Source organism: Syngnathoides biaculeatus, chromosome 3 (assembly GCF_019802595.1).
Source record: "Syngnathoides biaculeatus isolate LvHL_M chromosome 3, ASM1980259v1, whole genome shotgun sequence".
Lineage (NCBI taxonomy): Eukaryota > Metazoa > Chordata > Actinopteri > Syngnathiformes > Syngnathidae > Syngnathoides > Syngnathoides biaculeatus.
In genome coordinates this window covers 33,960,119-33,973,723 of record NC_084642.1, presented here as the reverse complement: position 1 = coordinate 33,973,723, position 13,605 = coordinate 33,960,119, and the positions used below count along the sequence as shown (strand labels likewise).

At 43.7% G+C, this 13,605-nt stretch overlaps 1 protein-coding gene across 2 annotated transcripts in view; it reads left to right on the top strand.

The window, feature by feature from the left end:
* The window catches only part of mettl15 (methyltransferase 15, mitochondrial 12S rRNA N4-cytidine), a 100,267-nt gene that overhangs the window by 28,066 nt on the left and 58,596 nt on the right, over positions 1-13,605 (top strand). For both annotated transcript variants that reach the window (XM_061815512.1, XM_061815513.1), the window contains exon 3: positions 2,643-2,779. In XM_061815512.1, coding sequence (XP_061671496.1) covers positions 2,643-2,779 — 137 coding nt within the window. The remainder of the gene's footprint in view (positions 1-2,642; positions 2,780-13,605) is intronic.

The window sequence follows — 13,605 nt, the reverse complement described above, 5'->3', positions numbered from 1 at the left end:
TGCCATTGGCTGGCGACCAGCCCAGGGTGTACCCTGCTTCTCACAAGAGTCAGCTATAATGGGCTCTAGCACACCAAGAACGCGAATGAGGCTAAGTGCTATGGAAGCTGGAAGCTTGGAAACTAAAGACCAGCATGATGAGAGGGATTTAGGGACTATAATAAAGACAATATGGATAAAAGCATTAGCACATTTTTAACCATGAATATATAAACGCGATTCCAATGAAGTTGGGATGTTGAGATAAAGAAATAAAAACACAATACTATGTTAAAAGTGATAAAATTTATTAATTTTAGAAAACAATCTTGGAAATTTATCGCTACAACACATTCCAAAAAAGATGGGACACCTGGCAAAAAAGACAGAAAGTTGAGGAATGCTCAACAAACAGCTGTTGATAACATCCAACAGGTGAACAGGCTAGTCGGAACAGGTGGGTGCCATGATTGGCGATTACAGGAGCTTCCCTAAATTGTCATTCACAAGCAACGAGGGGCCAGGGTTCACCTCTTTGTGAACAAGTGCTCGAGAACATAGTCGAACAATTTAAGGACAAGCTTCGTCAATGTACAATTGCAAGAAATTCAGGTTTTCATCATCTATGGTCCATAATATCATCAAATGGTTCAGAAGGCCGAAAACCAACATTGAAAGCTCATGACCTTCAATCCTACAGGTGGCACTGCATCAAAAACCGATATCAATGTGTAAAGGACATCACCATATAGTCTCAGGAACACTTGAGAAAACCAATGTCAGTGAATACAGTTTGGTGCTACATCCGTAAGTGCAACTTAAAAGTCTGCTATGCAAAGCAAAAGCTATTTATCAAAAAATGGTGCGAGGTTCTTTGGGCCTGACCTCATCTAAGATGGGCTGATGCAAAGTGGAAAAGTGTTCTGTGGTGGGACGAGTCCACATTGAAAAATTGTTTTTTTGGAAATTGTGGACAAAGAGTCGAAGAACTATCCAGACTTCTATGGATGAAAAGTTCAAATGCCAGCATCTGTGATGGTATGGGTTAGTGCCAATAACATGGGTAATTCATGTATCTGTGAAGGCACCATTAATGCTTAAAGTTAAATACAGTTTTGGAGAAACCTATGCTGCCATCCAAGCAACATCGTTTTCATTGACGGCCACACTTATTTCAGCAAGACAATCAAACCACATTCTGCACGTGTTACAACAGTGTGTCTTCATCCTAAAAGAGTGGCGGGTACGAGACTTGCCTCCCTGCAGTCCATACCTGTCTCCCATTAAAAATGCGGAATGCATTATGAAACATAAAACACAACAACGGAGACCATGGACTGTTGATCACCTGAAGCTGTACTTCAAGCAAGAATGGAAAACAAGTATACCTACAAAGCTTCAATAATTATTGTCCACTGTTCCCAAACATTTATTGAATAGTGTTGGAAAAAAAAAAAGGTGATGGAACATAGTGATAAATATGACCTTGTTACAGCTTTTTTGGAACGTGCTGCGGGCATAAAATTCAAAGTTAACAATTATTTGCTAAAAAGAATAAAGTTTATTAGTTTGAACATTATATATGTTGTCTTTGTGGTGTATTCAATTAAATATAGGTTGAACATGATTTGCAAATCATTCGATTCTGTTTTTGTTTGTTTAACACAATGTCTGAACTTCGATGGAATTGGGTTTGTATGTCTTGTGGCCCCAACCTTCCACACTGTAACGTTCAGAAGGTTGAGGTGTCTTGACTCACACACAACATCCCAATTTCATTGGAATCAGGTTTTTATCTTTTTTTTGTGTGATCAAAATACATTGTCACTTGCTAATAACTTATTTTCTGGGGTTTGTTTCAGTGATATTTAAAGTTGAGCTTTGATACTACGTTTGTAAATAAATGAATAATTATATTAATCATGACTTCCCTATCAATCAAAATAAATGTGATTATTGAATAATTTTCCATAATCTCGCAGTCCTAGTGTAGCATCCCCTGCCCCCTTCACTGCCCAGGGAAGGACAAGCTGTGACGCAAACCCAAACAAACATGTCAGATCATACAGCCACTAGCGCTCACTGTAAATTATTTTTCCCATTTGGTCTTTCATAAAACCTTTATCGGAACACCAGTACTGTAATTTTGCATAGTGTGCACAACATCAAGACACAGGATAAAGCACCGTTGAAATGTCAGTGCTGATTAAAGATTTTTCAATACTTTTGTAATTGATTTATTCTTTTTACCATTAATATTTTGTGCAATTATAATGCCTTAATTATGATGTTAGTACAGAGTCAAGGCCATGAATAGAATTGTACTAATATGTTTTTAAAAGGACTTACTATAGTATAAAAACTAAATATAAAATCAATAATACTCAATATCATACCATGAATCTACGGGTGTAGTAGAAGTTCCGACAGGGTGACTACAACTTGGCTCATGGTGCCCTGTGGGCCCAACATATAAAAAGGGTTAACATTGGACCTTGCATCAGCAAATTGAATTTACAACAAATTCTCCGTATATTTGGTGTCCCTAATAATGTGTAAAATCAAAAACTTGCATGAAATGTAAATCCTGTGATATAAATATGTTATATTTTGTATATTGAACCCGGTATAGAGCAATGAATTTTGCATGTTGTCTCATGTAGATGGTCCTCGACATGACATTTGGTGGTGGCGGTCATACCAAAGCAATTCTCAAAGCAGTTTCTGATGCTACAGTCGTGGCCTTAGACCGGGATCCCACAGCAATTTCCCTGGCCCAGGAGTTAGCAAAGGAAAACCCGTAAGTGAGTTATTGGAAAAGAGCAGGTACACCTAAACACAAGTCAACGCCTCTTACTAACTGTCTGGACAAATGTTTATACTGGATGGTGGTTAATGTTTTACCCTTTTTAACATCACATTTGACAGCTTCACCTTTTTCAGCAGCGTTTGGTTTGTGGTCAGCTCTGCAAACATACATCGGTGTGAGATAATGTTGGAGTTTTTGCACACTGCTTGCCTGAGTCCAGTCACAACCTTCTCACTGGTTACTGAGTTACTTTGTCCAGTCAAATTAGTTTCCTTCCTAACTTACAGCGTTTTCCTCCCCACGCAGAGCTGGTGGGCTGAGCACGTCATTTGTCAAGAGTAAGGGCCCACGACTCTGCAGTGTGAGGGAGATTTTATCTCTCTTGATTGATCTGTGAGATGTGTGGGGGAAAGGGTGGGTGGGGGCGACGGGGTAAGAGAGTAAATAGATGTGGAGAGGGGGATGTGAAACGATGGGAGTGAGAACAGGGAGACACAATGCCATCGTGACAGGGAGTGTGCGTGTTCATAAGGAGGGAGGATGAAAATGAGATGTTCCGAAGACCAATGCGTGGGAAGGAATCCTTTTACGTAGATTCTGGGGAAACCTCTCTCAAGGGAATCTGCAAGAAAATTGTCTGTGAGCAGGGAATGACAATTAGGAGAGTTTCCAAACAGTATTCTGTTAGCAGCAATATACCCTTGCTGTAAACTCTTCTTCGCCTACTCATGATGCAAGTTGAGAGAAGCTAGAGAAATCTTGCAATTAATCAATATTATTGGAAGCCTGAATAAAAGGCACTTGCATCCTACGCAGTGCATCGTCCGCTAGAGCTGGAGGATTTTCTCTCTCTTACTCTGCTCTTATGTCTTGAGGAAACTATATCCTCAATGCAAATGACAAAGTATTAATGATTAAATCTCTCTTAAAGCGAAAGGAAAATCTATTTACTGCATCCACAGATTCATTGTGAAAGTAACCTATGACTTGATTTATATTCATATACTGTATTTTTCTTTTCATCTTACGTACGTTTCATTGGCAGGCTCCTGTGTGCTTCATTTGCTTTAGTTTTGACCATATTAAATGTTAACTGGGCATTGAACCGTTATGTGAAAAATGGGTATGTTTCTTCATACTTTGTGAGCTATAAAAATAAAAAAGGGTAAAAATAGAATTTCTATGCCTTCTGTACACCACTATAGATTTAGATTTTATGGTGAGGTTCTGTATTGGAAATGCTCTCTCACAAAATGGCAAAAGGTGCAATAAACTTGTGAACCATAGCCACTTGTTGCATTTCATACAACCAGGGAGGCTGGTAGCACGTTACTCCCCAACAAAGCAGAATTTTGAGGAAAAGACAAAGTAATGTTACTTTAGTAAGGAAAGTAAGTGGACTACACTTACGTCTTTTCACCAACAATAGTTATTTTTGCATCATCAATCTCTCTCATATATTACGACATTGTACTTGGTGATTTGAACAAAGACCAGTCTAGTGCTGCAGAAGCAGTTAACTGAAACTGCTCTTTTTCATAACAAAAAAATTAAAGCAATAGTGAATGGATTGTTTTTTTACACAGTGCACGATTTGACTGTTGTGACACTTTTTATTTTCCTTCGTCAAAAGTATATTTGATTGTTACATTTCTATTTACATATTAAGAATACAGTTTTTCTGCCAATATAAACAATGCATTTTGAGTTCTTTCTTCATATCAAAGTACTCTGTCACGAATCAGACATGGGGGGTAATAACTGATTCATTGAAGAACATACAATACTTAGCTTTACTGCAAGCAAAAAAGTTTTCTTGCTCTTCACATCAAAATTATTACTATGGAGGGAGCAATGTTCTGTGTGTGTGTGTGTGTGTGTGTGTGTGTGTGTGTGTGTGTGTGCGTGTTTGTATCGCACTCACTTTCACGTTTACGTATATACATGCACATGACCATGCATGCACAGACACAGTTGCCTTCATGGACCACAGTCGGCATCGTGAGAGGGGTCATAGGGGTCGGGTGAAATGTGAGCTGAGTGGTGGCCAAAGGCGGGGACCTTGGTGATCCAATCCCCAGCAACAGAAACTAGCTCTAGGGACATGGAATGTCACCTCTTTGGCAGGGAAGGAGCCCGAGTTGGTGCATGAGGTCGAGAAGTTCTGACCAGATATGGGCGGACTCGGCACTATGCACCGCTTGGGCTCTGGCACCACTCCTCTTGAGAGGGGTTGGACTCTGTTCCACTCTGGAGTTGCCCACGGGCAGAGAGGCCGAGCAGGTATGGGAATGCTTATTGCCTCCCGGCTCGGGGCCTGTATGTTAGGATTTTCCCCGAGAGGGTAGCCTCCTCTGCCTGCAGGTACGGGAATGGTTCCTGACTGTTTGACTGTTGTTTGTGCTTATGCACCAAACAGCAGTGCAGAGTACCCACCCTTTTTGGAGTCCTTAGAGGGAGTGCTGGAGAGCACCCCCTCTGGCGACTCTATCATTCTGTTGGGGGAGTTCAATGCCCATGAGGGCAATGACAGTGAGACCTGGAAGGGTGTGATTAGGAAGAACGGCCCCTCTGATCAGAACTCGAGTGGTGTTCTGTTCCTGGTCTTCTGTGCTCATCACGGATTGTCCATACCAAACACAATGTTCAGGCATAAAGGTGTTCACATGTCCACCTGGCACCAGGACCCTGAGGTCGCAGTTCGATGATCGACTTTGTGGTCGTGTCATCGGACTTGCGACTGCATGTCTTGGACAATCCAGTGAAGAGAGGGGCGGATCTGTCAACTGATCACCACCTAGTGGTGGGTTGGCTCCGATGGTGGGGTAACATGCCAATCCGACATGGCAGGCCCAAACGTATTGTGAGGGTCTGCTGGGAATGGCTGGCAGATTCCCCTGTCAGAAGGACTTTCAACTCCCATCACCGAAAGAACTTTGCTGACGTCCCGGAGGAGGCCGAGTGGATGATGTTCCGCAGCTCCATTGTTGAGGCGGCCGACTGGAGCTGTGGCCGTAAGGAGGTCGGTGCCTGTTGTGGTGGACACCAACAGTGAGGGATGCTGTCAAGCTGGAGAAGGAGTCATATCGGCCATTTCTGGCCTGTGGGGCTCTCGAGGCAGCTGATAGGTACCAGCTGGCAAAGCGGAATGCAGCTCGTGGTCGCTGAGGCAAAAACCTGGGCTTGTCCGTGAATTCGGTTTGGCCATGGAGAACAACTTCAGGACGGCTTAGAGGAAATTCTGGTCCACCGTCCGGTGTCAACACTGTATATAGTGGGGACGGGCGCTGCTGACCTCAACTCGGGATGTTGTGAATCAGTGGAGGGAATACTTTGAAGACCTCCTCAATTCCACCAACACGCCTTCCCACGAGGAAGCTGAGTCTGGGTGCTCTGAGGCGGGCTCTTCTACCACTGGGGTTGAGGTCACCGAGGTGGTTAAAAAGCTCCCTGGTGGCAGGGCCCTGGGGGTGGATGAGATTTGCCTGAAGTTCCTAAAGGCTCTGGATGTTGTATGGCTGTCCTGGTTGACATGCCTCTGCAACATCGCGTGGACATCGGGGACAGTGCCTCTGAATTGGCAGACTGGGGTGGTGGGCCCCCTTTTTAAGAAGGGTGACCGGAGGGTGTGTTCCAACTATAAAGGGATCACACTCCTCAGCCTCCCTGGTAAGGTCTACTCAGGGGTACTGGAGAAGGGGATCCGTCGAGAAGTCGAGTCTCGGATTCAGGAGGAGCAATATGGTTTTGGTCCTGGCCTTGCAACAACGGACCAGCTCTCTACCCTCGGCAGAATCCTCGAGGATCCATAGGAGTTCGCCCAACCAGTCTACATGTGTTTTGTGGACTTGGAGAAGGCATTTGACCATGTCCCTCTGGGAGTCCTGTGGGGGGTTCATCAGGAGTATGGGGTACCAAACCCCCTGATACGAGCTGTTCAGTCCCTGTACGACCGCGGTCAGGGTTAGGTCCGCATTGCTGTCAATAAGTCGAACTAGTTTCCGGTGAGAGTTGGACTCCGCCAAGGCTGCCCTATGTCACCGAATTTGTTCATAACTTTTCTGGACAGAATTTCTAGGCGCAGCCGAAGCCTAGAGGGTGTCTGGTTTGGTGGCCTCAGCACTGCATCTCTGCTCTTTGCAGATGATCTGGTTCTGTTGGCTTCATCAAGCCATGATCTCCAACTCTCACTGGAGTGGTTTACAGCCAAGTGTGAAACGGCTGAGATGAGAATCAGCACCACCAAATCTGAGACCATGGTCCTCAGTCGGAAAAGGGTTGTGTGCCCTCTCCCGGTAGGGATCAGATCCTGCCCCAAGTGGAGGATTTCAAGTATCTTGGGGTCTTGTTCACGAGTGAGGGAAGAATGGAGCAGGAGATTGACAGGCAGATCGGTGCAGCATTTGCAGTGATGCTGACTGATGGGGCATCTGATCTGGATGCCTTCCTGGTGAGGTGTTCCAGGTACGTCCCACCAGAAAGAGACCCCAGTCATGATGCAGCACACGCTGAAGAGACTATGTCTCTCGACAGGCAGATCGGTGCAGCATCTGCAGTGATGCGGACTTTACATTGGTCCGTTGTTGTAAAGAAGGAGCTAAGTCGAAAGGCAAAGCTCTCAATTTACCAGTCAATCTACATTCCTTCCCTCACCTATGGGCATGAGCTGTGGCTCGTGACCAAAAGAACAAGATCCCGGATACAAGCGGCCGAAATTAGTTTCCTCCGCAAGGTGTACGGGCTCTCCCTTAAAGATAGGGTGAGATGCTCGGTCATCCGGGAGGGGCTCAGTTTCAAGCCGCTGCCCCTCTGCATTGAGAGGAGCCAGATGAGGTGGCTGGGGTATCTGATTCGGATGCCTTCTGGATGCCTGCCTGATGAGGTGTTCCGGGCATGTCCCACAGGAAAGAGACCCCGAGGACGACCCAGAACACGTTGTAGAGACTGTCTCTTGGCTGGCTTGGGAACGCCTCGGGATCCCTCCGGAAGAGCTGGAAAAAGTGGCTGGGGAAAGCGAAGTCTGGGTATCCCTGCTGAAGCTACTTACCCTGCGACATGATCCGGAAAAGCGGTAATGATGGATGGATGGATGGAGCAAATATGAGATAGCTTTATATCCAATTAATCCAACAGTTTATAGCATACATTACGTGTGAATTTAGAATAAATCCCCTTGATCAAACAAGGAAATTATAACAAAGCACTTGTATTGTGTTCAACACAATTTAATGACACATGATACAATACAGCACAAAACAATAACAAAATAGAAGTACAAAGACAGTTTAGTAGCTTGTAACATGAGCTAACTAGCCAAAGGACATATAGTCACCATAGTCGAACGAATCTTCCAAATTGGGAAATGTTATTTCTAGCAAATGTTCCGGAAATATGACAGACCACTGAAGGCAGTGTGGCGTGTGTGTACTTATGTACTTGTCCGAAAGAAGCAGTACTAATTAAAACCGCCATCCACGTCCTTATAGCAACATTCTAGAAATCTAAGTCCGACGACGTAATGGAGTCCTTCTCTCAGAACATAATAAAAGACTCACATCATAATAACTTGACAAAGAATGTAAGTAATAAAGTACATAAGAAAGGAAAATAGTGAGAAGAATATACAATGAATAACTGAAATAACAATAAGACACACATAACACATCCATATTTACTTCGCGTGGCATGGGTCCTCCTGAGTACGCTACATACACAAGACTTGTAAAAGGGGTGAGGAAATTAAACAATTATGGGCCAGTCATTTTGAATATTTCATCAGGTCCCTCGTCGTCCGCGTCTGTGTGTGTCGGGGGAGTCTGTTGTTGGTGGAGAAGTGATTCGCATATCGTCTAAATATGTCTTGAAACGATATGGTAAAATGGCCCCGGTCGCTTCATTCGGTTTTGAGATGTTTTCTTCCTCAAAAAGAAGTTCAGTCTCAGAAGCGGCGTCAGAAAAATCTGAAAATTGGTCATGTTCATCTGCCATTGGATTCGGCACAGTGTTCAATGCCGGGGATCCAGTATGATGCCTGCAAATGACGTCACAGACAAATGTAGCCGCCACTAGGATGCGCATTGTGTCGAGTAAGACTCGCGCAACTTTGCACTTTTATAAAACGCTCCCAACTCACTTTTTCCGACTGGTATAATCAATCACTTTGATTAATATTTTGTAGTTTTGATCACAATACCTATTTTAAAATGTGATTTTTGTGTTGGTGGCACTTTAAGTTATTGGCTTATGACATTCTGCAACTTGTGTTGTACATTACCATGTACTATGGATATGTGATATTCCACTTGGCACTTGGCAGCAGCTAAAAGTAACTAAAATGTTTTATTTTTCTAACAGTTACTTTTGAAATCAAGTAATCAGTAAAGTAACTACTGATTCGAGGTAACTCTGATTCAGAATTAGCTTTATTGCCCAAATATGTAAACAACACACAAAAATATGTCTCCGGTAGTTGGAGCCACCCTAGTCTGACATACATTTTGAGTAAGAAAAACAATGGACAGTGAATTGACAGGGATTTTTTTTTTAACTCAAAGTTGTGCAGGATTCCACAAAAGGATACAGATTCTTCTACCAGTTAGAATGCCCATTAGAGGGATAGTCCAGTGCAATGATAATTTTGCAAAGGGTGTCAAGACTTCAAGGCGTGGATGCAGTTTAATAGTCAAGTGTCATCCCTATAACCATTCTAAAATAGATATTGTAATGAATTATACATATAACATTATTCACTTCAATGTCTATACGAAAAATTAAATATGAGCGGAGAGTTGCGGAAGTGTCATTCGACATCCAAGTGGTCGCGATATTGGCTGCATTGCTGTCCATGACGTCACCCCAGACATTTGCCATTGAAAATGCGTTGTGGCCCCGTCTATGGGACAGTCCCTTCAGACACAGAAGCTCTTTTCGAAGAAGAGAACATCTCACAATCGAGTGAAGTGACCAGGGCAATATTACCCTATTGTTTCGAGCCATATTTACTGTAGATGATATGGGTATTACTTCTGTCAACAGAATCCCAGACAGTATGTATGAGCCAGCCTGGCCGAAGCCGTGGTCATCCGTGGTGCACACGGCATGGCCGTCGGCTCATCCGCGAGGCACAGGGCTTGGCCACTGGTTCCTCCGCTGGGCACACGGCTTGGCCATCGGCTCGCCCGTGGGCCACACGGCTTGGCCGCCAGTTCCTCCGCGGGGAACATGCCTTGACCGTCGTTTCCTCTGCGAGGCACATCGGCGGACATGGCGCCGACGCGCACATCGATACATTTAGGACCCCTGTCATACGTACGCAGATCTTTTGTTACATTATGAGAGATGTATCACTGGTTCCCCCCCCCCCAACTTTTTTTTTTTTTTTTGTAGCTCTATACACACCTACCTGACAATTGGAACCCCCGAAGCTCTTGTTCTTTGCACCCGTGCAATCCATTTTTCACGACGAACTGGGTCTCTTGCAAACTTATAAAGGGTAAATCCATCCTCCTGAGTGTTCGAGCAATATCCAGCAATGCGATGAGCCTGCATTTTGGCTAACATGAAGGAACAACGAGCTACCTTCCTGGAGTTAAAACTAATAGAAACACAATAGAGTCCACTTGAGGGCGTTCCTGCCCTGTACGTCACTATCGGCCTCTTCTCAAAAACAAATCCCTCAAGAGGATTTTCATGGTGGGAGTTACAAAAAACTATATACGTCAAAATCACGTTTTGTGGTGGGAAAAAAACGCAATGTTGGCTAGAGCATTCTGCCATGGATGATGTTTATATGATGTTTGACTGGATAAAAGCAGACGGAAGCACAGGAAGATGAGTGATTTATTTGATAATAGCTCAGGGTAAGTAGCTCCAAGGTGTGGTAGTGGATCATCAGGACATGTAACGTGCAGGAAGAGGTGCCATGAGCTTGGCGGCTTGGCTTGAGCGGAAAGCGAGGTGGGGAGGCTTCGAGGAGCACTGCAGACAATGAATAACATGTAGGTAAATGTGATCGTGGAGAGAGGAGTAGCTCACATCCAACAGTGCTTGAGACAGCCTGTGTACTTTGGATGAAGATTAATACTCTACGCTAATACGCTGACTTTATGAATCTGGAAGGCTTCAATGCAGGCAGTGTAGAGTTCTGATACGGAAAATGTGCACAGGCTGGGATGAATGGAGATTGATCATGAAATGGGTCTGTGACAAAGAGCAGTCCTGGGGGAGTCCAACTCTTTTTGGAACCAAATCCAGTCCAACTACTGCTGCCAATCGGAACCAGTCGTACCAACATGCAGCCAATGGAAAGAGTAATGGGGGCTAGCCTCCGGACAGAAGTGAGTATTTGCGAGCGGCAATATGTTTTCATGCAAAGAAAGACTACCAGAGTATTTACCTTGAGGGTGTTGATGGATAAGTACAGAGAAGGTCAAAAGGAGCAACATTGTCTTTGTGGATCTCGAGAACTGTGGTATTGCAAGCAGGGAGCAGGTGGAGGAACAGTGGCCGGGGGGGGGGAGCAGACATACAAGAGGAATTACGATAAGCAGAAGTAAGACAATATACAGTGGTAACTGTACTTATTAATGTTTCTTTGTAACAAAAATTTCAAGTTACAAAACGCCACAAAAATATTGTCTCTACTTATGAAGAAAATTCAGGTCACGAAAGGAAAAAATGGGTGCTGGATTCCCCAAATTTCACCGAACATAAACATCCAGTATCTTTTTTTGTGTGGGGTGATAGAGCTGCTCTCCCATTGACTATCACCGTAGCTTCTTCCTGCCATCCCACTGAATAGGAAAGACGTCAATCTTTACCCATGATGCACTTCCCGTATCTTGGTTTGTTTGGCGCGATAGAGTAGCACAGTGATTCCCAAACAGTGTGCTGGGGTACATTAGTGTGCCGTGAGTGCTCTTCAGGTGTGCCATGGGAAGTTATCCAATGTTATGTAATTACTAAAAAAACATTTATTCCAATAAATAATGTATCTTTATTCATCTATTTGTGTCAGTGAGGCACAATGACAGACAGAACAAAAAAATCCTCTTCTATTAGATGGCAGGAAGTACATACAGTAATTAATCGATCAATTTTTGGTGACATTTACTTTTGTTGGTGTGCCGTTCAAGTTTTCAATTGTAAAATATGTGCCTTAGCTCAATAAAGGTTGGAAATCACTGGAGTAGCTCTCCCATTGAATGGGCTATCGCCACAGCATCTTCCTGGTATCACATTGGCTAGGAGGCCAAATAACACTAGCGCTGTCACAAGCTAACGTACATTGGAAAACTTTTTTGTTGTTTTTTTTTTTCCAAGTTTATTCATCTTTCTTTAACATGGGCCCCAAGAAACTGTGGAATTAAGTTGTGCGCATGTGTACATTCGTACAAATGTTTTCTCTTGGCTGTCAAAGTTTCCCTCCTCTTCTGTCCCCCACGTTGCCTTTTGCTTTTCACTCACTGTTCTTTTCGTATAGTTGCGAAATGCCAAAGGTAAATGAATGTGTTTGTTTTTTTCTAAACTATTCTTTACATTACCTACTTTGAATGCTTATTTTTGGCGGTGTGTGTGTGTGTGTGGCTTGGAACAGATAAGGCTATTTACATGTAAAATGAGCTAATACGAAAAATTCACTTTACGAAATGACTTCTGGAATGGATTAATTTTGTAAGTAGAGGTACCACAGAACATACATGAATGAAAAGGATGCAGGGAGAACAGTGAGGCTACAGGGGAAAGAGATAATGAGGGTGGAGGACTTTATTTGGGGTCACCAGTCCAGAGCAATGATGAGTGGAGTCAAGTAGTGAAGAAACAAACCAAAGCAGGTTGTAACAGGTAAGGGAACATGTCTGGTATGTTATGAAACAGAAGAGTCTCTGGTAGAAAACGAGCGGGCTAACCGACAACCTAAACAGCTTTTACTGTAGATTCGAAATAGACACTTCCACTCCACGCACCAACACGCCGCACCCACCCTCCACCCCACCATTTAACATCTATGAAAGGGACCTTAAGCAGATCTTCAAACAACTAAAGATCAACAAAGCGCCAGGCTCAGTGCTTGTGTCCCCATTCTGTGTCAAAGTCTGCGCAGACCAACTTGCTTCTGTCGTCACAAAGATCTTCAACAGGTCTCTACAACTGTATGAAGTACCAACCTACTTTAAACGCTCCACCATTTTACGAGTCCCCAAAAAAAGCAGCAGTCTGAGCTGTTAATGACTACTGGCCTGTTGCCTTGACATCTGTGGTCATGAAGTCCTTTGAACGCCTTTTGCTCGACCACCTCCAGAGCATCACAGGCCCCCTGCTGGAGCCACTGCAGTTTGCCGATTGAGTAAACAGGTCTGCAGATGATGCTGCCAAGATGGGTCTGCACTTCTTCCTTGAACATCTCGACAGCAAGGATACCTATGCAAGCATCCTGTTCGTGGACTTCAGCTCTGCGTTGAACACCATCATCCCTGAACTCCTCTCCTCCAAACGTCTCCATTATGGAAGTAAATATGTCCCACCAGGATTTGAATTAAAAATGCCACTGAAAATTTTAAGTTGTATAATTCACATTATTTCAAAGTGATCACATTTCCAATAGCTGTATTTCAGTTTAACTTTTCAATGTTAACAAAATCGCCTTGTAAAAAAATTCAACCTTTAAAATTCAAATGCAATATTTTGAGTCATCTGAGATTCAACTGGCTTCAATTTGCAGTCTGAAATACACTGTCTAAATTCAGTGTTAGGAAGCCAGTGTTACTTCAGTTCAGAACCCAACACCCAGCCAATCCAGTTGCGCTTTATTAGTCAAG